The sequence below is a fragment of the Syzygium oleosum genome, unplaced genomic scaffold (genome assembly GCF_021117445.2).
Source record: "Syzygium oleosum isolate NSW1041296 unplaced genomic scaffold, Sole_v2.1 Sole_v2.03, whole genome shotgun sequence".
In the NCBI taxonomy this organism is placed as follows: Eukaryota; Viridiplantae; Streptophyta; class Magnoliopsida; order Myrtales; family Myrtaceae; genus Syzygium; species Syzygium oleosum.
The window spans coordinates 3040806-3064081 of NW_026607487.1; the positions used below are offsets into that span (position 1 = coordinate 3040806).

Sequence of the window (23276 nt, forward strand, 5' to 3'; positions counted from 1 at the left end):
CTTAACAATCGTTCCAACCTGGGTAATTACCACCGTTTTTTACGTCTATGCATTTCTGGATTTGCCGTAAAAGAATCTCGCAGGGAACGGACCCAAGTAACATGTACTAATGGAAAGGAAAGAATAGATTCTTAAAACTATGGTGCTAAAACTGAACAGAAACATGTGTACATTGATTAACCAAGTATATACCAGAACGTTCTAGCTTATAAAGCATAAATGCCCTGCTTACCTTTTGATAAGGGACACATTAACTCGACAACCTTACAATCTACTTATGAGAAATAGGAAGAACTCAGAAGAAGAAAAAAAGGGAAAAGATTGGAATGTGTACATAACAAAGGTCATCTATCTCTGTACTGGTTCTGGAGTGTGGTTGCTTGTCGTAGACGATGACGGCGTTCTACCACTCAGCATTCCGTTGTCTAAGGGTGGAGTTGCTCCCCATTTTCCATCTGACTCTGCTGGCTCCATCACTTTGACAGACCCATCTGTCAAACCAACGGCTAATTGGTTGGGCTCCACTGGATGTGTCGCAACCACGAGCGGATACAACGGTTGACTTCTGCAATAATACATATCAAAGCGACTAAGCATTGAGGCAAGGCACCCCCCGCAGTAAAGAACAATCACAGATGAGTATTTTATTTTTTGGTTCTCGGAACACAATCATAGATAAGGGCAGCACGGACATACCCATTCAATGCCCCATGGGACAAGTAAGTGGATGGAGCTATGCGGCATCTTAATCTGAGGTTATCAGCATCAAACACCCCGATGTTACCGTCACGGAACGTCGCGTACACCAACAAGCTGTTGCAGGAAAATGCTGCACAAGATATCGGAGCAGAAAGGGCATCTTGCAGGACCCACTGAAACAGTGATACATAAAAAATGTCAAGATCAACAGAGTGAGCCTCAGACAATCAGTTACCGACACCAAGGAAGATTAACCTACCTGTCTAATGCGATCCATTTTGGATGCATCGTATATTGCCAACTGCGTCTCGTGAACTACGAGTAAACGGATTTGATCTGCATGGAACTGTACTCGAGTGTCACCATTAGGTGCTTTTCCAGCTGGCATTTGGATCGGGACAGACTTCCTTTTCTCCCAGGAATCGATGCTCCATACGAAAAGCTGGAAATAGAAGTGACAATTATACACGTGCTAGAGATACACAAAAGGAACAAAGGAAACTGCATGTTGCCTTTGACAGATAATTCTCGAGTAGGTTTGCTCAAAGAAAAACTGAAAGTCAAAAAACATAGAAGAAAATTCTGAGGAAAACCCAAATAAGGGAAAAGTATGGAAGCCCTAACAAAAGCCACTTTAAATAAAAGGAGAACCAGTTCAGATCTCCACCCACATACAAGTAACTACACCATGCGACTGTTGGGGGAAAAAACTTGATAACAAGTCAATAACGAACATATCAGAAAACTTTCTCACGATAAATTGGAGCTGCGTTTCTGAGAAATAAATAATCGGATACAATAAAGCTTTCTATTCTGCCATGCAGGGCCACCCGATCACCCTTGGACTTCTCATCATTTTCCCATTATTTTTCTTTACCTCCCTCTCACATCTAAGAATCTTCCGAACTGATGCAAAGTCCTGTATCTTCACCAATGACCTAATATATCAGTCATGCCTTTGTCATCTTATTCCTCGATAAATCTACTTGTCAATTATACAACTATTTCAGAGTTCAGCAACCATTATCATTTACCATTCAACTATAATCTTAAGAATAGCAGGTGAAAAAAGAAAACAGAAATGATGCATTTTCACTTACTTGAGCATCAGCACCTGATGAGACCAGGATATTGAGATTGGTGGAGAAAGCTAAACCAGTTATGCGCTTCTGGTGGCCCTTCAATTTCGACTTCACCTGCAAACGATAATCTTATATCAGTTGCAGTTGAAGGGCAGTATAGACCCTCAAAAAAAGTAATTCTAATTTACCTCATCAACTCTGACATTGTAGATATGGATAGTTGAATCCTCCATTCCAATCGCAATGATGTTATTATCCTGAGGATGGAATGCAAGGAAGGTTGAAGCAGGAGGTGGTGGCATGAACGTTGTCATTACCTGAAAAGAGCAGCAGCAATTAATGGCCAGCAATACAGGATCCCAATGGAGAATTTGAATGACTTCATTGGCAACATACCTTGAAAGTCATCATGTTAAACAATGAGACCTTTCCACCACAAGCAGACATAACATACGAATCATTCTTTGAGAGTGCTATGCATGGTACTGCTTCATCCAGGTTGACACCTGATACATCATTAGACATAAGAAGACCACTGCTCGGTTGCCAATGCTGAGGAACAACACTGGCAGTGGCCTTAAAAACACTTGCCAAGTTCAGCAATCACTTCTGCCAACTCATGAACGCTCCAGATGTTGGAGTTAAATGTGAAAAGTACATGCACCACAAAAGCTCATTACCTTTCCACTTGGATTTTGATCATTTCGAGCCCACTTCCACAGCTTCTGGACACCATTTGCTGCGAGGGCCAAAATGCCAACACCTGAGTTTGTGTAGAGAAGTCTAACAACCTGGATATAAAACCAGCAAGAATGTGATATACAAGGATATCATCAAAAGAGAAATAATCAAAAACTAAAACTCATTGCACCTTGTTGGAAGTATCATTGCTGTCAGGCATGGTAACCAACCGGCAGTGGCCAGGATCCGTAATTTCAGCCAACTGCCAGGGTCTGGTTTTATCAACTGCTTCCTCAACTACTCTTGGTTTCTCCAGGCTCCGTCCCATGGAATCAACTCCATTCTAGTGAGACAGGAAAAACAAGACAAAAGATAATTAACACTCTATCCTAGCAAGATATAGGGAAGCTGAGAACAATTTGTCATGACTTGTAGAATAAACAGATCAGATTATATACAAGATGCGACGAAGGTCTGACTGGAGAGCTTCTTTCAATCTTGCAGTTGACCGGACTGGCATTTGCAACAGCAGGAGAGCTAGAAACCTACATGGTCCCAAATGATAGAGAGGCCAGCATAAGTCCCCTGAATATTCCCTCCATAGGAATAAATAACAGACCTAAAAAATGTGTACAAACATAACCTTAATTGCTGCAGACTCAATTGGAGTTCTCATAGCCTCAAATGCAGGAGTTTCATTCACTTTTAAGTATCTGAGACCAACTGCATTCGCAAGTATCTTGAATCCATTGTCAGCCGTAGTAACAGCAAGTAAATTGCCTTCTTTATTGAATCTCAAGCGAGGAAGACTCTGATAAAGTAAAACAAAACATGTAAAACCAAAAAGCACATATACAGTTTTCCGTGAAAGAATTGACATTGAAGATACTGACCGGAAGTCCACCTTCGGCATCAGTGTTGGCTATGACATTATTATTATCCATGTCCCAAAATTTTACTTGGCCATCTTCACCAGCAGCCAAAAAATGATTTTGCGTGGTATCAAATTGCACAACACCAACACCAGCAGACTTTTTCCTGAACCCAGAGTATGTCCGCTTTATTGCTCCTTCACTTTCATTCCACTCCACAAGAAAAGAGTCTCCCTCTTTACTTGTTCCACATGAGAACAATCTAAAACAGTGAAAATATTAGGTAAAACACTAAATGGAAAAATAAGAAACTACAAAGGAAACAAAGGAAAAAAAATCCAAAAATATTGACAAGAACGCTACCACATTATTCTAGGATCTCTAAAGAACAAAAAAATAAAATATCAAAAGTTCAATTATACAGTGATTTACTTTCTTACCTACTTCCGTCAGCACTGTAAAGCATTGTTGTACACCAACGACCTGGAGCATCGTAATCAACTCTAGAACCCACATTGTCATAGAGCCAGGCCTTTATTTTGCCATCCATTGCAGTTGAAAATATGAACTGAAATCCAAAAAGTGGGACAATCAATGACATAAGAAATTCTTTTTCTGGAAGGGAAGAGTTCGACATAACAATCATGCACACAGTTTATAGCAGTGACTATCATGCACTATTCACCAACCAACCATCTTTCACAATTTTCCAGAGTAAGACATCATTAGTCAGCCAAACTGTAGAATACAATTTGCTATCTGCACCATGACATCTCCATTCAGCAGGATATGACATCCAGGAAAGAAGTAGTTCATCACAAAGTTCTTTCATCAGGTTTGTAACATTATCATGGAAAAGATGTCGTGTGAAACAGTCTCCAGTTCTAGGCAGCGTAAAGACTTTAACATAACTACATGACTAAAATCAGAATATCCTTAACCTAAACTCCAGTGCTTTAAATGTTTTTCCCCTACACAAAACTTTTCTGCCCTTTTTCCAGCTCACCTGAATATTTTCCTTGTGATGCGGACAGATAGAATACACAGGTGCTTCATGGCCTTCAAAGTTAAATAACTTCCTTCCATTCAAATCCCACACCTGTTCATATTTCTAGTGAGTGAAATTAAAAATGCAACTTGATCAAAGAAACTTCAGGAAATTTCCGTCATCACCTTTATCAACTTGTCATCTCCACAAGTCACAACGCATAGTTGTTTGTTAGGATAAGCAAAGGCCAAGTCATTGACAACACCAGTATGGGCATCAATCTGTGACAAAGAATATACTCACATCAACCTGCATTCACACTACTTTCCCGGTGAAACACCAAGTATCAAACTACCTCCATTTGCTGACGTAAATCATTGGATCCATGACAGGCATATAGGTGTACCAAATGCTTGGTGAATGCAGCACCTGAGGTAAGAAATAATATGAGGCACGTACACAAGCTGATTGAAATATCTTACATCTGTCAAAGTGCAATACCAATGAAATTTCCATCTGGACTCCACATGACACGGGTGACAGATACAACACTATCCTTAGCAGCAGCTGCAGCAGGCTGTACAACATCTCATTGTCAGGTTTCAATCCCCATACTTAAAGGTATATTCTTGAGTACTTTTGGAAATCCATAGGCAGAGAGTCAATATATATAGTCAACCAGTAGTAATAGACGCTTAAAAAGATTGTCAATTCAATGGTATAAAAAGAGTGCATCCCAGGAATTCATCAGCAAAACTTAAAAACAAAACCTGAATGTTCCAAACTTTGAATGGCTTTGAAACCAATTTCTCCCGGGATACAAGTTCCCACAGCGTAATTTCACCATTAGTACACCCAACTGTAGGACAGAACCAAGTCAAAGAATCACAGAGATGCATTGTGTATGTCAATGTTCTTTGTAAGGGAAGGTGTTTGCAATGATACCAAGAAGCACTGAAGGATGGGAGGGATGAAAATCCATGCTAGTGACAGAAGATCCTTGATGCATGGTCAAAGCAACCGTTCTAGGCAAATCCTCCAACGACCAAGAAGCTAGTTGCCGAGGTATTGGGTATGTAACCTGAACATTGAGCAGAAAGAACCATCCAACATAAGAGGATGAACTTTCATTCAATTTCAGAGAGCAGAAGTTTCTATAAGGGGAAAAACCTAGAAAGGCTGCTCGATGTTCCCGAATTTCATCTAGGGAAGAAAATCCTTGATTACCTCCTCAACAGACGGAACAGGTCTAAGCCTCTTCATTAGTTGCTCGTGATCTGGATTCTGATAATCAACCATCCCAGGACCTGCTGGAGGTGTTATTGGTCTTTTCAAGATTGAAACTGCCGAGTAGAGAGGTTTTCGGTCAGATTGCAACAACCAGGCAAAACAAATTTAGAAAAGTATTTCTGAATGGTACATATAGAGCGACTCTTGTTCAAGGCCAAGACCTTGGTTAGGTGGGATGGGTATTGAAGATGCAGTAACCACAGCTGCTTGAACTGATGAAGAAGCAGAGGCATTGGCCATCCAACCTGCTAAAGCATTTGCACCAGCAGCTGCTGTTGCAGTGGCTGGAAAGGGCTACACCAAAAGTTCAATAAAATTTTCACGAACTCTGATACGAATTCATTTAAGCCAAAAAATATGAGAGATCATACAAGGTAACTATATCCTACCCCATGTGCTGCGAGTGGTGGATAAGCAGCAGATTTTGCGCCTGCATTAACAGGCAGAGTTACAGGCGCAGGTGTGAGAGGACCATTGGGAGGATTGCATGTGTGATCCGTAAATAATGTTTTTATGTCAGGGTTTGGCCTTGGGTTTTTGCATAGTTGGTGTTGCCAGTTCAAACTGCATGGAGCAGGTACAGAAGTACCAAGAAGCAGACAGAAAATTGTACGAGAAAATGTCAACGAATGCCTTACATCTTCAACAGGTGAGAAGCTACAGAAAATAAAATGGCTATCACATAATATAAAATTGTACACAGCATTTAATTAACAGAATACCTTGGAAAGATCTCTCTCTCTCTCTCTCTCTCTCTCTCTCAAGTGTGTGCACGCAATCTTGACGCAGAGAATGCATAAGCTAGTTAGCAACAGTGTATTAAAGGTCTCTGTGAAGATGATTATAATGGCAGAACAGCTGTTGATAAAAGGAAAGTCCTGGATTTATTAATTGTCAATGTCAACGGATGTCTTACAGCTTCAATGAGCGAGAAGCTACAGAAAATAAAATGACTACGACACTTTAAGTTTTTCACCTCAAACAATACACACTTGCAACAAAAGATATGACAACCTAAGGCCTGACTGGAGTATATATCACATCATACATAATTGTACACAGCATTTAATTAAAAAAAGCTCTCTCTCTCTCTCTCTCTCTCTCTCTCTCTCTCTCTCTCTCTCTCTCTCTCTCTCTCTCTCTCTCTAAAAGGTCTCTGTGAAGATAATGATCAATGGCAGAACAGCTTTAGATAAAAGGAAGTCGTGGATTTATTAAGTGCCGCGCACCAATTCAACCTTACCTTTGATTAATTAAAGTCCGCAATCTCGAAGACTTTAGAGAAGGAAAAATCAACTTATCACGAAACAAGGGATTTGCCTCAATAAGTTTCTTCAACTCTATCAACATTATGTTCCTAGCAGTTTTGGTGTCTCCATACTTGGAGAGCTGCTCATTTTCCCTGCCATTCAAAAATAAGTAATTGAGAAATCGACTCAACCTTGAATAGCTTGTATACTGTCTCCTCAAATATCAAGCAATTGTGAAGAAACTACTTTTACAAAGTTAAATTAGATCACTTGCTCAATGAACATCAGCAAGAACACATTTTCAACTCTTTAAATCGAATTCTTTGTACCTGATCCCTTTTCACTCGTATGAGATTTAGAAAAGGAAACATTTCAATAATGCCCATTCACGGAAAACAACTAAGTCATATGCCGAAGGTACCTAAAATTGCTGAGAGTTAGAAGCTGGGTTATCTCTTTGTACAGCTCCTCGTTAAATGTGGAGAATACTTTCAGATCATGCACCAATATTTCAACTGCTTTTGCTTTGTCTTGCCTGAAGCATTACATTGGTCGTGAGGAAAAAAGACAGAAATCACGAATTTCTGCAGATGACAAAAAACTGATGCTAACACAGTAGACTGTTACTTACTGATCAAGTGCTTCAAGGTACTTCTGCTTCCTGATCTCAAAAAAGATCTTCATGGAGTAACGATTATCGTCAACTTTGGTAAATCCAGTCAAGTACTTCTCAACTTCTTCCCATTCTCCAGCCTGAACTCTCTCCTCAAAGTACTTCATGTTAAAGTAAAACCCTGATTCTTTCTCCAACCTACCAGGTAATCCCTTAAAAATTACTTTCCAAGGCTCTTGAACCAATTTGGTAACTAGTACAGGAGAAAATGCAGAATAATATTGCTCTGGAGTATTCTAAGCTTACACAGACCCGTTCTTCTAGCAAAAGTTAGTTGACAAAGTCTTCAAACTAGAATAGCATACAATCATATCCCACATCAACAGCCACAGCATTTAAAAGCTATCCAAATTTTCACTTCAGATTTCATTTGGACAATTATTTGAAGTACATAGAAGCAACGCTCAAAGTAGCCAAGGTATTAAACTATCAAAGAAACCTTCCTCATCTTCATGTCTTTTTGAATGTGAAAACGTCAACAAGTACCTAAGCCCTACAGCACTCTTAAAAACTAACTAATGTTTTTAAATATGGGAAAAGGTTTTTGTTGATTCTTTATTAAGTCCTGTGCAGTTGTAACATATAGTTTACACATTCACCATTGGATTATTGACATGTGAAAGAATCCGGTTGCAAAGCTAAATACAAACACACATAACACTCATCTAACGATAAATCTGTAAGAATAACTTCACACTAACAGTGAACCCAATAATAATTTTTTTCTTTTTTTCTTCTCTCTTTTTTGCAATGTGTGAAGTCTCAATAATTGCTCATTTTCAACATATTGAATACGTAAAATTTCTATATCATGTCATGCACAGGAAATGTCCTGAACCCATTTGCAAAAATCTTTTAGAAAACTCCTGCAAAGAAATGAAGATTTGGGTAAAATGAAAGGAAAGAGAAATTAGCACGTGACAGAGAATCCTAACTTCTATCCCCTTTCATGTCACGATCCAAGAAAGCCTGAGGAGGCGTGAAGCTCCAGATGCAAATATTATCCCTGCTTCCACTAAAATTCTCAAAATTTCTAAAGAAGCTAAACACTTCACAAAAAACCACAACCTTACAGAAAACGCATAATTAATAACTTCAGCTCTCTTATTCCCGATTAAAGAAGCCAGCAAGAACTGAAATCAAACTTCAGTACTCCGCCGAGAACTTCAGTTTCGCATTCAGAGGAAAAAGAAAGACCTCCCCTGGTCATCCTCTGTTTCTGTCTTCTACAGGACAAACGTTAACGAAGCTGCACTCGTAAGTTCCAGCTGATGCGCTTCGAAAATGCACCCTCCTACGTTTACCCCTTTCGCAACGCACGCGATCTCGTTACTTCACCATTTTCAACAAATAAAAATCCCCGCATCTGGTCATGCATGACAACCGTCCTAAACCCACCATCATATTCCCGGAAAAAGAAGCCAGACAAACAAGTCAGCAAGCAACAGAGAAGTCCCAACTCTTCATCCCCCTCGCTCCCACCGAAAAGATCGACGCTTTCCCCCACCTTTCATTTCACAAATTTCAAACACACCCACACACGCACACGAAAAGAAAAACCGAAACCGTCTCGGCATAATTCGCGCACCTCGCAGGAGTTCGTTTCGCTCAACCATCTCAAGAAACAAACACGAAGAGCCGCGCAAAACAAGAAAAGAAAACACCAAAAACACACACACGGGAAGCGTACTTGTGCACCGACTCCTTGAACTTCTCTTCCTCGAGGAATTGAAGTATGAGGAACACCAGTTCTCTGCTCAGCGACGACATGCTTCGACCCCCCCGCGCGCGCACAAAAAACCCGGGCCCCCCGCGCTCCGCACCACCTCCTCCCCCCACCACCAACCCCACCGCCCACCAAAGAGAGCGACGAAATCCGGAACCAAATCTCCAACCCGGCCCGGCCCTCCCGAGCTCGCCGCCGGAGCGAAACCCCGCCGGAATCCCGACAAATCCGAAGCAATTCGGAGCTTCCGGTGATTGAGAGTATCGCTCGAACTCCGAGAATCTCTTAGGGTTTTGAGAGGGAGAGAAGAGAGAGAGAGAGAACTTGGTCTCGCTATCTTCGATGCGTGCTTGTGCAGGGTGGAGATTGGGGGGGTGGTCGCCTTTCCTTTTCTACTGATCCATTTTCAGTGATAAGCAGGTGCGCTTATTCGCTTGGCATTCGATAAGCTTATCGGGGAGCGGGGGTGATAAGCAGGGCGTGTGGGTGATAAGCGCGGGGGGGTGTGGCTTGTGGGGAGTCGGGTGCGGATCTGAAACCACGCATTCAAATCTAGTGAATATTCGCCACACACGTCCAGTCGCTGGCCCCACCACCCCGTTCGTATCGCCTTTCGCGGAACTGTCGCTTTCCTAAACGCGATTTTTCAATATCGCGAGATGATAAAAAAAGAGAAAAAGAGAAGAGTAAGAAATTCGATTGGCTCTTTCCGTTTTATCGTGCTCGAAATTTATGACCCGCGAGAGATTTTGGTCCCGAGTTTTTCGGCCTGCCGCCTAAGCGACGATACTCACGGACGGACAAAAGAGCGCACTAACTTGCCCTATCACGAGACTTAGGGAATAAGTCCAAAAATCTCAAATTATGTCCATCGTGACACGTCGATCTCGATTTTTTTTTACAGCACCAAAAATTTCAAACTTGAAACCACACATGGATCCGACGCAGCGATATTAAAGGGCAAGCGAACCAGATCTGGGCAAGCCTCCCGAGCTCGAGCGGCCATGGCGAGCTTCGATGCCAAATTCGACCTCAAAGCTCGCGGGCGCCATGGCCAGATCTGGAGGGTTGGCCAGCGTCGATAGAGATCCCGGACATAGTGGGCAACGCCGGAGGAGTTGTGGCTGAGCGATCGCGATCTTGAATACAATGAACAGTAAATTCGCCACGAACAGTACTTCGAATTTTCTTTTTATTTTTCCAGCGCCACTCGTCTTTAAAAAATTATTAATAATACCACGTCGGATCCACGTTAGAATAAATGTATCGCTTAGATACAAGTTTGGAGTTTTTTGGTGTCACCAAAAAAATGGGTTTAGAGTAAATGTGTCACGGTGAACATAAGCTGGGATTTTTTGTGGCTTTTTCCTATAATTATAATATCATCAACACAAAGTCAATGTGCAAAATCAAGCCATTATTTTGCAAATTGGAAACACATTGATAAATACTAATGGGAGGAAGCATAGGGAATGAGATGGGTGATTGCATTGATATTGGATTGATTAACTTGTGTGGATCATTTTCACTAAAGTTATATGTTTGCATATAAATTTTTTGAAATTTCGGATTATCCAGATCCATGTTGATAAAAATAGGTTATGTATATGTAGGTCTTTAAACTGCTTCGTCTGAGCTCTGGGATGTTAAATACGGGGGTATTCCATAGGATGAGAGAAGAAAAAAACTTTTCCCTAATTAAGAATGTGAGGCGTACGGGCACCGACACGTTAAAATAAGGAACACATCTATAGTGGAACTGCCGACATTTTTGTGGTATAATGTAAAGACCCAACTCATATTTAGTCGCTTGACTACTTGAGAGCTATGGTAAGATGGATGTGACCAAAAACTTCTCTCTCAAACCCACACGTCTCAATCATCGGGTTCCTTTGACAAAGACACGTGGAATTCAATTGGTACTTAGTGGACCCGTTTTTACCGCATTACCCCTCTTTACAATTTATTCAGGGTTTAACAATTCGCGTTTCTTTGTCGTGACCGTAGTAGAAATTACATCATAGTTGAATTTGATGAGTCAAAAAAATCGGCTCAGGATTTGAATACACATTAATTCATATTAATATACTAATCAGAGTGTCGTCTCCGATCGTGTCGTGTTCGAATTTTCTACCTATAATTTGTGTTTCACCTAATGTCGTGCCGTATCACGTCAATAAATAACTCTAATATCATATTCTTGAATTTATCTCCCTAGTATATTCGTTGTGTTTTATGAGTGGTTTGCTTCATAAAAATTGAATGATTTGGAAAATATTTTTCCAAAAAAGATCGCTCAAATTTACATAAAAAAACGAACAAAAAAAATTCACCGTCCACAAAAATATTATTGATAATAAAATAATTTTTTTATTAAATAATTATATCATTCGATACAAAGATCATTTACAAATAATTTTAAATTATCTATTTTTTTATATAAACGAAAGTTACATCGTTTTCAAAATCCCCATCATCTTTGCCCGTGCCAACACTTCTCTCCATGCGTTAGTGAAGTGATGGACTGGGGTTTGAGATGGACGTTGGGTTGTGGTCGCCCGTCGCGTCCACGCGCTTGATCTGGATGGTGCAGCAAAGATGGATGGGGACGTGACATTCCACTGCGCTGTCCTTTTCTTGAGCAGGTGCCCATTCGCTTGCCCACGCGCAGGCGCAGAGCGCTTGTTCTCTCTCCCTCCCATCTCCTGTTGAACGCGTCGGGATCGATTCATGATTGATTGTCGCATGATTGATAATTTAATGATTATTTTTTGGTTTAATAGAAGGGTTAATATATCCCTAAAAAAACCTCAAACTGCGACCCAAATATCTTAAACTTTTTTCCGTGCCACTAAAAATCTTTAAAATGCTTAGGGCCAGTTATTCAAATAGTATTTGATTCTATTCTTTTGTTCCCGGGAACAAAAAAAGAATAGAAATCCGTTTAGTAAATTTTTTGTTTCCGGGAATAAATTTGTTCCCAGAAATAGTTTTGGAATATAATCAAAAATAAAAAAAAAATTGATTCTTGATTCCGAGAATAAGAATCAGAAACGGAAAAGAAAATTTTTTTTCTTCTTCTTTACTAGCGTGTGGCCGGTGAGGGCAAAGACTGGACCCTCACGGCCTGGGCGAGGGCCACCCTCGCCGGATCTGACGTGGACTAGACCCTCGCGGCTTGGACGAGGGCCGCCCTCGCCAGACCCTTGCCCAAGCCGCGAGCGATGAGGGCAGCCCTTGTCGACCTCTTCCAGCCCTTACCCAAGCTGGCGAGGGCAACGGCGAGGGTCCAGGCCTCGCCCTCACCGCGAGGGTCGCGATACCCTCGCCGAGCGGCAACCTGGCCATGGGCCAATGAAGGAGAAGAAGAAAAAAAGAAAAGAAAAAAGGTAGAACTATTAAAAATATTTTTAATAAAAAGAAATTTTGTACAGTTACCAAACGCATTTATGTTCCTTTTTTATTCTAGGAATAGAGATTTTGGGCAATTACCAAACGCCTTCAAATACTCAGAAATTATTTCCGAGAACAAATTGGTTACTAAATGCACCCTTACTGTGACATTAATAGTCTGGTCTATTTAAAGTGACTTTTACTTTCACCTTCCTTAATTTTTTTATTTCCAAAATAACCCACAACTCATTGTAATTTGACCTTTTACTCGATCTGAAACATATGTTATAGTTTCTCAAAAACCCAATACATTAAATTTTGGTAGTATTATCATAAGTACTAATAAGTCATATGGCCAAATAAGAAAAATGCGCACACATAATCGCCCACACAAACTTTTATCGCTAGGATAATTTTGATTTCAACTTTCAAAATGTTCCAAAAATAAAGGCACTCATTTACGCCCACGAGACAATTTTGGCTTCTATTACCTTGGTCGTCTATAAGTGTCGTTAAATTACCAAAGAATCAATAGGGAAGACACGTAATTTCAACATGTCAATGATGATGCGTCTAAAATGAACAAAACAATGTTGATTGTAGATTTGATCAAATAATAGTTGTCAAAGTGAAATAAGACAGCAGATGATCCAACCCACTTGCTATTGCTTTCTGTTGATACCATCGCTAAGTATAATCAATGTAGCATTCTTTGCTTATTGTGAATTTTGCCCATTTTTATCAAATTGGCAGTTTAATCAAACTTATGGATGACAAGTGGAGCTTATGCCAAAGTTATTTCATAAGCATGATTTGCGCATTTTGCGAAGATTTGTTTGTGACGAACTTATCTCGCGAACATTGCACGTCTTTTTTGGAACATTTCTAAAATTTTAGCCAAACCAGTACGGGGAATATGTGCTTTATGGGCTTTTTTGCGCATCATAAATTTGCCCAAAGAGAAGAACAGTGAAAAGCGAGAGCGGGATCCTCCATTCTACTACACTAGTTGCAAACTTGCAATGTGGGAAGATTCCTGGCTTTCGAAAGTCATTAGTTCTGACCCTAAAAAATTGTGTTGAATTACTATGCTACATAGTTTGACAAAAGGGCATTATATACTCTTTATATCTATGTAGTCTCTTTCCACCTACTAGTTTAAGCCTTTTGATTCGATTTTTTAACATAATATCAGAGGCAACAACGTCTCTTTCACGCATGTACGATCGCCCCCATCAATCAAATTCCACATGTCGTCCTTATTCGGCTTGCACGTGAGAGTGACTCTACATGTATTGTCCCGCGTCACCCATCATTCAAATTTTGCGTGATGTTTCTAATCCTGCTTGCAAGTGAAAATAGGTGTCGAAATATTGTTTTACATCGCTTGACAACGAGTTCTATATGCTTTTTATATCCATGTAGCCATTTTCACCTGTCAGCAAGTTTTTGGATTGAACTTTCTTCGTAATTGTATACAAACTGCTTTGGGTCAGAGCCACGTGAATATATTTCGAGAACTTGCCGATGTCCCGAGCTCCGAATAATAATAAAAAAAAAAGACCCTCAACTATTTTCTTTTAAAAAAAAAAGATTATTCAATTTAGAGACAGAATGTCAGAGAGCCATTTGATTCTGATCCAAAATCTCTGTGATCTCTGAGCAAGCTGTCAGAACCAGAACCTGTCTTAACTTTCTTGTTTCCATTTTCTTCTCTTCTTCTCTTTCTCGATAAAACAAAAGGCGAAAAAGAAAGTCAGTGCGCCCCAATTCACTGCACTTTCCCTGCGCACTTCACCACGCCCCAGTTCCCCCCGACCCGGGGACCCCACGACAACCCCGGCTCGGGCCCACGAGGGGCCGCCACGTGGATCGACACGTGCCCACGCGCCCCACGCGCCCCCCGCCGCGTGAGCCGCATCCCCGCGGGAAAGCGAGGGCACCGTCAGTGCGCACGTTAACGCGCCACACACACTACTGCTTTCCGACAGCGACCGGGGGAAGGTCGTCCCGCGCGGTCATCTCCTCGGCGATAAATCGGGGAGGGAGCGGCGGGCGCGTCGCCGTTGATTCACTCGCGAGCGGCGATATTTTGGCGGGTCGCGCGTGGGGGCTGATGAAGAGACGTTTGCCGTGTCAGCTGCAAAACGACGAGGAGGGGGGGGCCAGCTTGCTGGGGACAAACGCTGTTTAACTGAGAAAAACCGGAAAAGACATATATATATATATAATATAATATAATATAATAAGATATAAAATAAATAAATGATTTAATCTTTTGGAAGAAATGGTTTTGGGTTTTTTCGTAGGAAACTTCCGGTTGGGAATTGCCTTGTCGGGTGCGAGCGGTGTCCCGATCTTGACCTTTCAAATTCTCGTGCCTCAGATTTTCCAAATTTTCCGAGAAGAATATTTTCGTCCACAGGAGTCCCACAGCGCACTTTTTAAATAGTCAATTGTGAAAACTTATGCGTTTTATTATATTGATTTTCTCGTATTATATGTATTTTGTGTTTTAATAATCGAGATATTCGCTCTCTATGTAGTATTATTCAAGAAGTCTCGCGAAGCACCCGTTATCAAGACCCTTTAAAAAAAAAAGGGCTCAGTTAACAAGGCCTCAAGGTCAGTAATTGAGATTATTAAATTAGTGATTACATTATTATCAATTCGTTTTGAAAATTGAAAAGGAACGCTTGTAAAAATTGTTGGGTGCTTTAAATTGAAATGTTTAGGATTTTGTTGTGAAATGTCCCACGGACAGCTGAGAAGCCGTGTGGAGTAAGTTTATGATTTTCAAAACATGGACACCTTAGAAATCGAAATATTCCATATTGAGTATGTTTGATAATACCCAAATGTTAATATTTCCAAAGCACAACTGGTGATTCTAACCAAGTGCGGAACTTTTTGATATTTTCCTTAAAAAATCGCTAGAAACACTCAAATTTATCGCTCTTTTTTCAACAAAATCTCGTCACCAAGTACATTTAGACATTAGTTAAGTGAATAAGTAGTGTCCGAGCCAGCTTTCATCCAACCCTGACCAATTCGCATTTACGAGCAATATTAAAGGATATACCTCCCCCACTTTAACCTGGTACATCCGAGATTTTGTTCCCTGGGCTCTTTTAAAAAAACTTAAACCCGAAAATGACGTGGAGTACCATCTCATTATTCATAAAAAAACAGGAGAACGCCTTGTTAAATCTTTCGCATTATAAAGTCGAACTTAAATAGTTTTCATTATAAATACAATAATTTCACTCCATTTTCTAAAATAATCCAAACCCCTGAATATTTTCCTTTTCTTACACGTGTGTTTTCGCCCAAGAACGGTACCTGTGCACTAAATATGGAAGATACACGGTTTTCCAAAGCACGTGTAATGAGCCTTGACAAGTTCCTCACACTCTTTAACATTTTAATAAATATTTTACTTTTAAGCCATATTAAAAAGATGTTTTTGTAATTTTAAAATTTAGAGAAGGTTATATGATGTACTTGATTTTCAAGGCCTTGAAATGGACCGAATGTTATGTCACAAAAAATGTATGAGTAGCTGACTCCCTTCTAAACCTTTTCTATTTCAACATTCAAATTTTCATTTTCATACTTTTAACCTCATGTGGTCGGTGTGGTTAAAAAAAATTAAATATCGACATATGAATTAAGAGCACGACATATTAAATGTTAGGATCAAGTTCATATGATCCGTGATTTTGACAAAGTATCGCATGGGTTTTGTCTTTTACATTTTCAAGGAACGCATCAAACGTAGTTAAATAAAACTCTTGGGACGTTCATCGCTTTCTTCTCATGATTCTCCGAAGACCATCTCCTGAGCATTTGATATGTGCGCTTCGATGATGATCACCTATATGTGTGTGGACTAGGAAATGTCGCGTCTCACCGATTCGTCGATTGCAAATTGACACTCAACACCCTAACTTTTGTTTTTTGGATTGGGGAGATTCCTAATTATATATAAAAATAAAAGAAAAGTGGAGAAGTAAATTTTTTTTAGGCTCAAGGAGAAGGAGCAACAAATTTACACGATTCATAAAAAGTATAGTTATTTCATTAATAAGGCAGTATCAATTTGAGTCTTGTTAACGGGTGTTTTCGAAATACCTGTTAAGTACGTGTTTCACATTTCATGATAGCAATTACATATAGTAAGAGAAAAGCAACACGTCATTAGGCTCCGTTTATTTAGCAGAAATTGAATGATGGAAAATATTTTCATTACCGACAACAATTTATGTCTAGATATCTAGAAAAATATTTTTTTTTCATTCATTTTTTTCGAGCGATACAAACGATCACTTTTAGGAAAATATTTTATAAATCATTCACTTTTTGCTAAATAGACAAAGTTTTTTTTTTGATAACCGGGAACCCCGCACGGCCGATAGCGGGTAAACCCTAGGGACATGCTCCACACACACGTGCCACGGGGATTCGAACGCTCAACCTTTTCGAGAGGAAGAGCGCCCGCCCCGCCTGCGGGTGGTTAAATAGACAAAGTCTTAGGGCGTGCTTGTTTCGCGAAAAATGAAAGATTTGGAAATCATTTTCCAAAAAAATAATCGCGTATATCGTTTGAAATAATCAGTCAATGAAAAATGTTTTCATTACCAATAAAAATTTATGTAAAAACATTTCATGGATGGTAAAAATATTTTTCGTTCATTTATTCTTGTAATCGATGCAAGCGATCGTTTTTAAAAAAAAATGATTTCTAAATTATTCATTTTCCGTCGAACAAACGGAACCTTAGAATCCTAAAAATTTTCTTTTCTTGTTTGTTGCCTAACAAGTGTGGAGGGCCCAAAAATCGAGACATCGTGGTCCAACCTAAATTAGTCACTATTGTACGTCCTTGGAATTCTTATTAACATTAGAACATGTAAGTTCTATCTGGAGTTAAATGGGCCAACGGGCCAATGGGCCTTCTTTCTCTTTAGCTGCTTCTCCGGCCCATCCAAAAGCCCATAACAGTAATTCTCTACCACTTTCAGGTTACTATAAGTATCGATTTCCATTTTTTTTTTCCCTTACATTTTCACTGGAAAATAGTAAAATGAGCCACGAAATGGCAACATAATCGGCTAATTTTCCTGTAGCTTATTTACATGATGTTTCTTAAATAAAAAAAATGATATTTTATTTATTAATTGATGAATAATTATCGTAGGTCAATTTCTACCGAAAATATGTTAATGTAAACTGATCGAGGGGCAACTTATATTAGAAAATGGCCGAAAGAATCTGAAGAGTTTGGACCCTGATGTCATGTAGATTGTGCCAAATTGAGGACAATGCCCAAAATGCATTTAAAAAAAAAAGTGCAATGGAGAAATTGCACCAATAGTAAAAAAAAAAAAACACGTTCGTTTCGATGTGCAATCAAAATTTAGACGTTTAAATTTGTGCAATCAAGTTCTAGACGTATTTTATTCGATGCGATTTACTCCTCCTAGCAAGCTACGGCCAAAATTGCTGACGTGGCACTGCGGAATCTGGTCTGGCTTTCCTTAGATAGTTTTTTTTACCATAAGTGGTGCCAACGTTGGGTAAATGTGGCGTCACGTCAGAAAAAAAACTAAAAGGCCAAAAAAAATTGAGAGGAGAAAAAAGGCAAAAATTTTGAAAAAAAAATAAAAAACGTCTCCGGTGAGAGACACCACCGCCGCGAGGGCTTGCTTGCTCACGGCGAAGGCTTGTTGGGCCTCACCAGAGGTGACCCTCGCCATGCGACGTGGGTGTGGTCCGCGGCCCCTAGCCCATCTAACTTTTTTTTAATAGAGTTGACATGACGCCACGTGTTATAAATGAAAATAAAAAAGGCCGCGATGGATTCAAGCATGCCACGTCAACAAATTTGCCTGTGACCTTGCCAAAAGAATTAAATTGCGCCAAATGAAAAATATTTAGGATCACATTAAAGTGAAAGTTTCCTTTTGTTCTGCTTACATGAGAAATTAAAATATATCTTATCATAAAATTTGATTCGAGGGGGGGATCAAATTCACAAAGGTTGTTAAATTAATTAAATTAAAAAAATTGCATCCATGTGTGAGGTGCACGATATAGCTTCGACTTTTTTCATACCGTGTCGGACAATCTCATAATAGGGTCACCGCTCGAAACTTGGCTCGCTCTCATATGCGTGAGGTGCACAATATGGCTTCGACTTTTTATATACCGTGTCAAACAATCCCATAATAGGGTTACTCCTCGAAACTTGGCTCGCTCTCTTATACTCTTACAAGTTCAAAATTTCATCTACATAAGATGAATTTTCCTCGTAAGGGAAACTTCCGGTGAGTGTTTCCGGTGTCGCCACGAATCAATACAAATGGAAATCTATAAAACTGTTCATTAACATATTTTGACAATATGTAGCTAACTTTTGTGCATTCAAAGTCCGCCGCAACTCCCATTCCCTCCGATTGAGATGGTCCACCATTGTCGATTCCTTCTCTCTTGTCCTCTCATAAGCAAATGATCAAGAACATGTAGCTAACTTTGGCATCCTGCTAGTGCTTGCCCTAACATTTTGACAATATGGTTCAAACTTCCTTTAGCTCCCAAATTTGCTTCATTTTCGAGTAATCCTGCCCAATCACTTACTAAATATAGTTTACTGATAAAAGTTTTAGCGTCTTTAGCATTGCTTGGCGAGACGGCACCGGCCGGATGTCGCTCGCGGGTTTCATCGAATTAGTTCTAATCGGCATGTTCCGATCGGCTGTCTCGCACCGATGCGACACCCGAGATTTTCTCACCGGATTATGGTACCAAAATAGCAAAACCACTAAGCACACGATCAATTCGATTGGACCATCCAATAAAGCCAAACATATTGAAAAGAAGGCGAACCAAAGCCATTATAAATCTTGCAATTCTTTATAACTTTGTAATTTATTTTGGCTTTTTGACCCTATATATTGTAGGGTGGAATGATCTAGGACGTAATCCTGGACGCGAAGAATAAAAAGGCCTTTCTTTTTGCTTGCTTAATTTTTCAATGTTCTTACTTAGGATTTTATCTATGGTACATCCGTATAAAATAAAGGAAATGTTTTGCCGGTCTGGAAATGGAGAACACAAGTAAAATACATACAAAAATTTAAAAAAGAAGATAATTTTAAACAGGAGAATAATGCACTGAGAGATTGTACAACATCATCTCTCTTGACGAGAAAATTGTCTAAAAAGTCATAAATTTATTGTACGATGACCGATTTAATTCTAAACTTTTCTATTTGGTCGATTTATTTCTAAACCTTTTAATGATTTTTCAATATAGTCCATTCGGCAAATTTTGGGAGTGCCAGGCCTCAGTGACTGGTAGAGGGAATTACGAATAAAAAGAAAAAAAATTAGAGAATTTTAAAAAAAAATTACAAAATCCGTCTATGTCGGCACCGGCCGTGTCACGTAGAACAAACGGCGTCTACGTCCACGATTTCAGGCCACAAATAGGCCGGAAGGACTACATTAGAAAAATATCAAAATATTTAGGACTTAATTGATCAAATTATTAAATTAAGGACTGAATTGGCCGTCGTACATACGTTCAGGATTTTTTTGAACAATTATCCCCCTCTCTCGACATACCTTGACATATGAAGAATCTCTTTTTCCCGTATAATATAAATTTTAAAAAAAAAAGGGACCTTTTCCCTCCACCTTTCCGTTTCGCCTCCATTGGGTCTCAAAAGTTTCTCTCCACATCAAAGAACAATTCCGTGATAAAAAATGGACTAGAAAAGGCCCACTTTCTATCTTCATCACAACTTTTTTTTTTCCATTCTTGGTCGGACTTTGCCGCGAGGCGAAAGTCGAAGATCTGGACTCGGATCGGCTGCCACGATCGATCCCGTCGCTCCTGTAGTCCAAAACAATCGAAAGATTACACGACTCGAGAACCGTATTTTAGGGCAAAAAATCCCACTAATTGCATATTTTCTCTACCAAATAACGAATTAAACACGAAGGTGGCTGGAAATGATGTAGCCCCCTGCCAATAATAAGAAAGGAACGTGCCTAATTCCTATATTGAAACGGATGTCGTCATACGGCCAGGGACTATTTCGCAAATACGCAAAAGTACAGGGACTAAGACCGCGAAATTTGAAAATTCCCGGGGAGCGGACCAAATGGTCTGCCAACGCCTGTGCCGAACATCGTATAAAGAGAGAAGGGAGGATCGACGACGCTTTCGGTATTGGTCCGTGACAACACCATGGACTCATTGCCCGAACACTGCGTCTCCGCCATCCTCGCCCTCACGTCCCCTGAAGACGCGTGCCGCCTCGCCCCGGCGTCGTCGACCTTCCGATCCGCCGCCCGGTCCGACGTCGTCTGGGGCGGGTTCTTGCCGCCCGACTGCGGCGCGGTGCTGTCGAGGCTGGCGAGGCGGCCGGAGTTCGGTTCCAAGAAGGAGCTCTTCCTCAGCTTGTGCCAGCCTCAGCTCATTGATTCCGGGAGAAAGGTGATCGGAACTTTCGTGGGTTTCCCCTTTTTCTTTGTTGTTTCGATGAGAGAATTCGAGGATCTGAAGAGCTGCTTCTGAAATTTTGCTTGTTTGCTTAAAAACAGAGCTTCAAGCTGGAGAGATCGTCTGGGAAGATATCGTATGTGCTGTCTGCGAGGGAGCTTTCCATAGCATGGAGCGATGAACCCATGTATTGGAACTGGAAATCTGCGCCCGATTCGAGGTTTGCTACTTCGTTGATCATCATTCGTCATTCGCTGAACGCGAAAGTTTGAAAGAAGAGCATCTTTTTCAATGCCAGATTTGAGGAAGTGGCAGAGCTCAGAACAACAGATTGGCTAGAGATCGAAGGCCGAATGCCCACGGCAATGCTATCCCCGAACACCCTCTACGAAGCCTATCTCATCATGAAGATCTCTCACCGCGCGTATGGGCTGGATGTGATGCCATCCCAAGTGTCCATCGAATTGAAAAACCAGGTAGTGTCCAAAAGCACAGCAATTCTGCATCGGAGCCATCGCGACGGCATCCACAAGCAAAGACCCGGCATTTTCGGCACGAACGGAGCGGCCGGAGGCGAAGAATGGAAAGTCCCGATCGGAAGACAAGACGGGTGGATGGAGGTTGAGCTCGGGGAGTTCTTCAACGGCGGAGGAGGCGGCGGCGACGATCACCGTGAGGTGGTGAAGATGAGCTTCAAGGAGGTGAAGGGGTATCAGCTGAAGGGAGGGCTTGTCATCGAAGGCATTGAAGTGAGGCCCAAAAGAATTGCCTGAAAAAAGATCATATCAAACAGTTGCAAGGATGATCATCAAGGTTGTCCGTTTTCTTCGCCCAAATTGTCTTGTCTTGTCTTTTTTCCTTTTCTTTCCTTTTTTTGTCGGACAAACGTTGTGCATTTTGGTGCTTTTTGATAATTTTTTTTGCAGGGTATTTTTATTATTCATTTCATGAGATGTGAATGTCGACATTATGAATAAAATGTGTATATATATTTATATCTATTTGTGTATGCAAGTAGCTAAATGTCAACCGGTCTAAAGAGCTCATCGATTCGATTTGGCTCCTTATGAGATGAGCACTTAGAAAGGTAAGAGAGTCTCCATCAAGCAGACCTGTTTCCCTGGTCTAAAAGAAGCTTGCATGCAAAATCCAAAGGGGTCACGATCAAAAATCACATCTTTATCACCTAATTGAAATGGGCCGCCTCAGGTGAAAAAAGTCAAATACAAGAGCTTAAAAAAAATAAAAAATAGACGATGAGTTTGAGGATTGACCATTTGATTTGAATAAAATACTAATTTCATTGAAGTAGATTCATCAAGAAATATCTCTTTGAGCCGACAACTATAGATATTGTAAATAATAGAGAGTAAAGATAAATAAGCACACGTGTGTGGATTAGAGAAGCGTGAAGAGCATTAAGTTTGGTATTTTTATTGTTTTGTATTTTAATTTATTTGGAGCGTTAAGTTGAGATAGAGAAAAAGGAAACCCATCATTGCGTAGAAAAATTTAACGATATCACAGTCTAGTTTGATTTGAGTGTATAAGAAAGCCTTTTGTAGTACGCATGTTAGTGTCGTGTTAAGATTATTAAGGACTTGTATTGATGTGATCCCGCATGCAAAAATATTTAAATTCGTTATGTACATTGGAATTGCTATAACAAAATGTTGGATGGAAAACGTAAAGCATTGTCTTCCGAGTAGTCGAAAGCATTTTCGAAAACGAAATAAAATTAACAAATACATCATTAGAATTCACATATAATATTGCACATAGGGTATTATTATTGCATTGATTATGACCTCCAACTTAGAATTCATTGGCTTTCGTGAGTTTGGGAAAAGTATAAGACCTATCATAAACACATTGTATTGGTACTAATTCAGTATCAATTCAGTTCTAAACCTTAAAATTGGACCAATTTAATTCTTATCCTTTTGCATTTGTGCCAATTGAGTCTATTTAGCCAATTTTGGCAAAAAATTGTTGACATGGACGCCGACCATCCTATGAGGCATGACTGGCGTTGACGTGGACAAAGTTGACAACGGCCCTCACCAGATCTGGCAAGGGCTCGACCCTTGTGGCCGGGCGAGGGCCGCGA

General features: G+C 40.2%; 2 protein-coding genes across 3 annotated transcripts; one reads left to right on the plus strand and one right to left on the minus strand.

Annotated features, from left to right (window-relative positions):
- Window positions 1-146: 146 nt before the first annotated feature.
- Window positions 147-9365, minus strand: LOC115691888 (topless-related protein 3-like). The gene is made up of 25 exons (XM_030618625.2): window positions 9226-9365; window positions 7494-7673; window positions 7284-7397; window positions 6856-7014; window positions 6002-6176; window positions 5774-5906; window positions 5550-5665; window positions 5268-5403; window positions 5093-5181; window positions 4824-4899; window positions 4678-4751; window positions 4508-4603; window positions 4341-4433; window positions 3775-3902; window positions 3356-3596; window positions 3106-3273; window positions 2921-3007; window positions 2653-2805; window positions 2462-2572; window positions 2178-2357; window positions 1970-2098; window positions 1800-1895; window positions 959-1141; window positions 697-872; window positions 147-565 (listed from the first exon to the last, which is right to left on the minus strand). Exons 1-25 carry the CDS (start codon window positions 9303-9305, stop codon window positions 349-351), a joined length of 3390 nt encoding a protein of 1129 aa, XP_030474485.1. The 5' UTR covers window positions 9306-9365; the 3' UTR covers window positions 147-348.
- An 11293-nt stretch (window positions 9366-20658) lies between these two features.
- LOC115667546 (F-box protein PP2-B15-like) lies at window positions 20659-22108 on the plus strand. 2 transcript variants are annotated; one of them, XM_056309957.1, is made up of 3 exons: window positions 20659-21175; window positions 21268-21386; window positions 21465-22108. In XM_056309957.1, the coding sequence occupies exons 1-3, from the start codon at window positions 20912-20914 to the stop codon at window positions 21937-21939; spliced, it is 858 nt and encodes a 285-aa protein (XP_056165932.1). In that variant the 5' UTR covers window positions 20659-20911; the 3' UTR covers window positions 21940-22108. The 2 variants fall into 2 exon arrangements, with proteins under 2 accessions (XP_056165932.1, XP_030444972.2); XM_030589112.2 differs by having other exon boundaries at window positions 20666-21160; window positions 21465-22104.
- The last annotated feature ends 1168 nt before the right edge of the window (window positions 22109-23276 follow it).

What these genes read in the sequence shown, in the direction of transcription:
- LOC115691888 (XM_030618625.2), bottom strand. Translation starts at nt 9,305, where the DNA reads ATGTCGTCGCTGAGCAGAGAACTGGTGTTCCTCATACTTCAATTCCTC. An exon ending in CGGACTTTAATTAATCAAAG is followed by an intron (nt 6,177 to 6,855) that starts GTAAGGTTGAAT and finishes TGCTCCATGCAG; the next exon opens with TTTGAACTGGCAACACCAAC. An exon ending in ATTTACGTCAGCAAATGGAG is followed by an intron (nt 4,604 to 4,677) that starts GTAGTTTGATAC and finishes TCTTTGTCACAG; the next exon opens with ATTGATGCCCATACTGGTGT.
- LOC115667546 (XM_056309957.1), top strand. Translation starts at nt 20,912, where the DNA reads ATGGACTCATTGCCCGAACACTGCGTCTCCGCCATCCTCGCCCTCACG. An exon ending in GAAAGGTGATCGGAACTTTC is followed by an intron (nt 21,176 to 21,267) that starts GTGGGTTTCCCC and finishes GCTTAAAAACAG; the next exon opens with AGCTTCAAGCTGGAGAGATC. An exon ending in AAATCTGCGCCCGATTCGAG is followed by an intron (nt 21,387 to 21,464) that starts GTTTGCTACTTC and finishes TTTCAATGCCAG; the next exon opens with ATTTGAGGAAGTGGCAGAGC.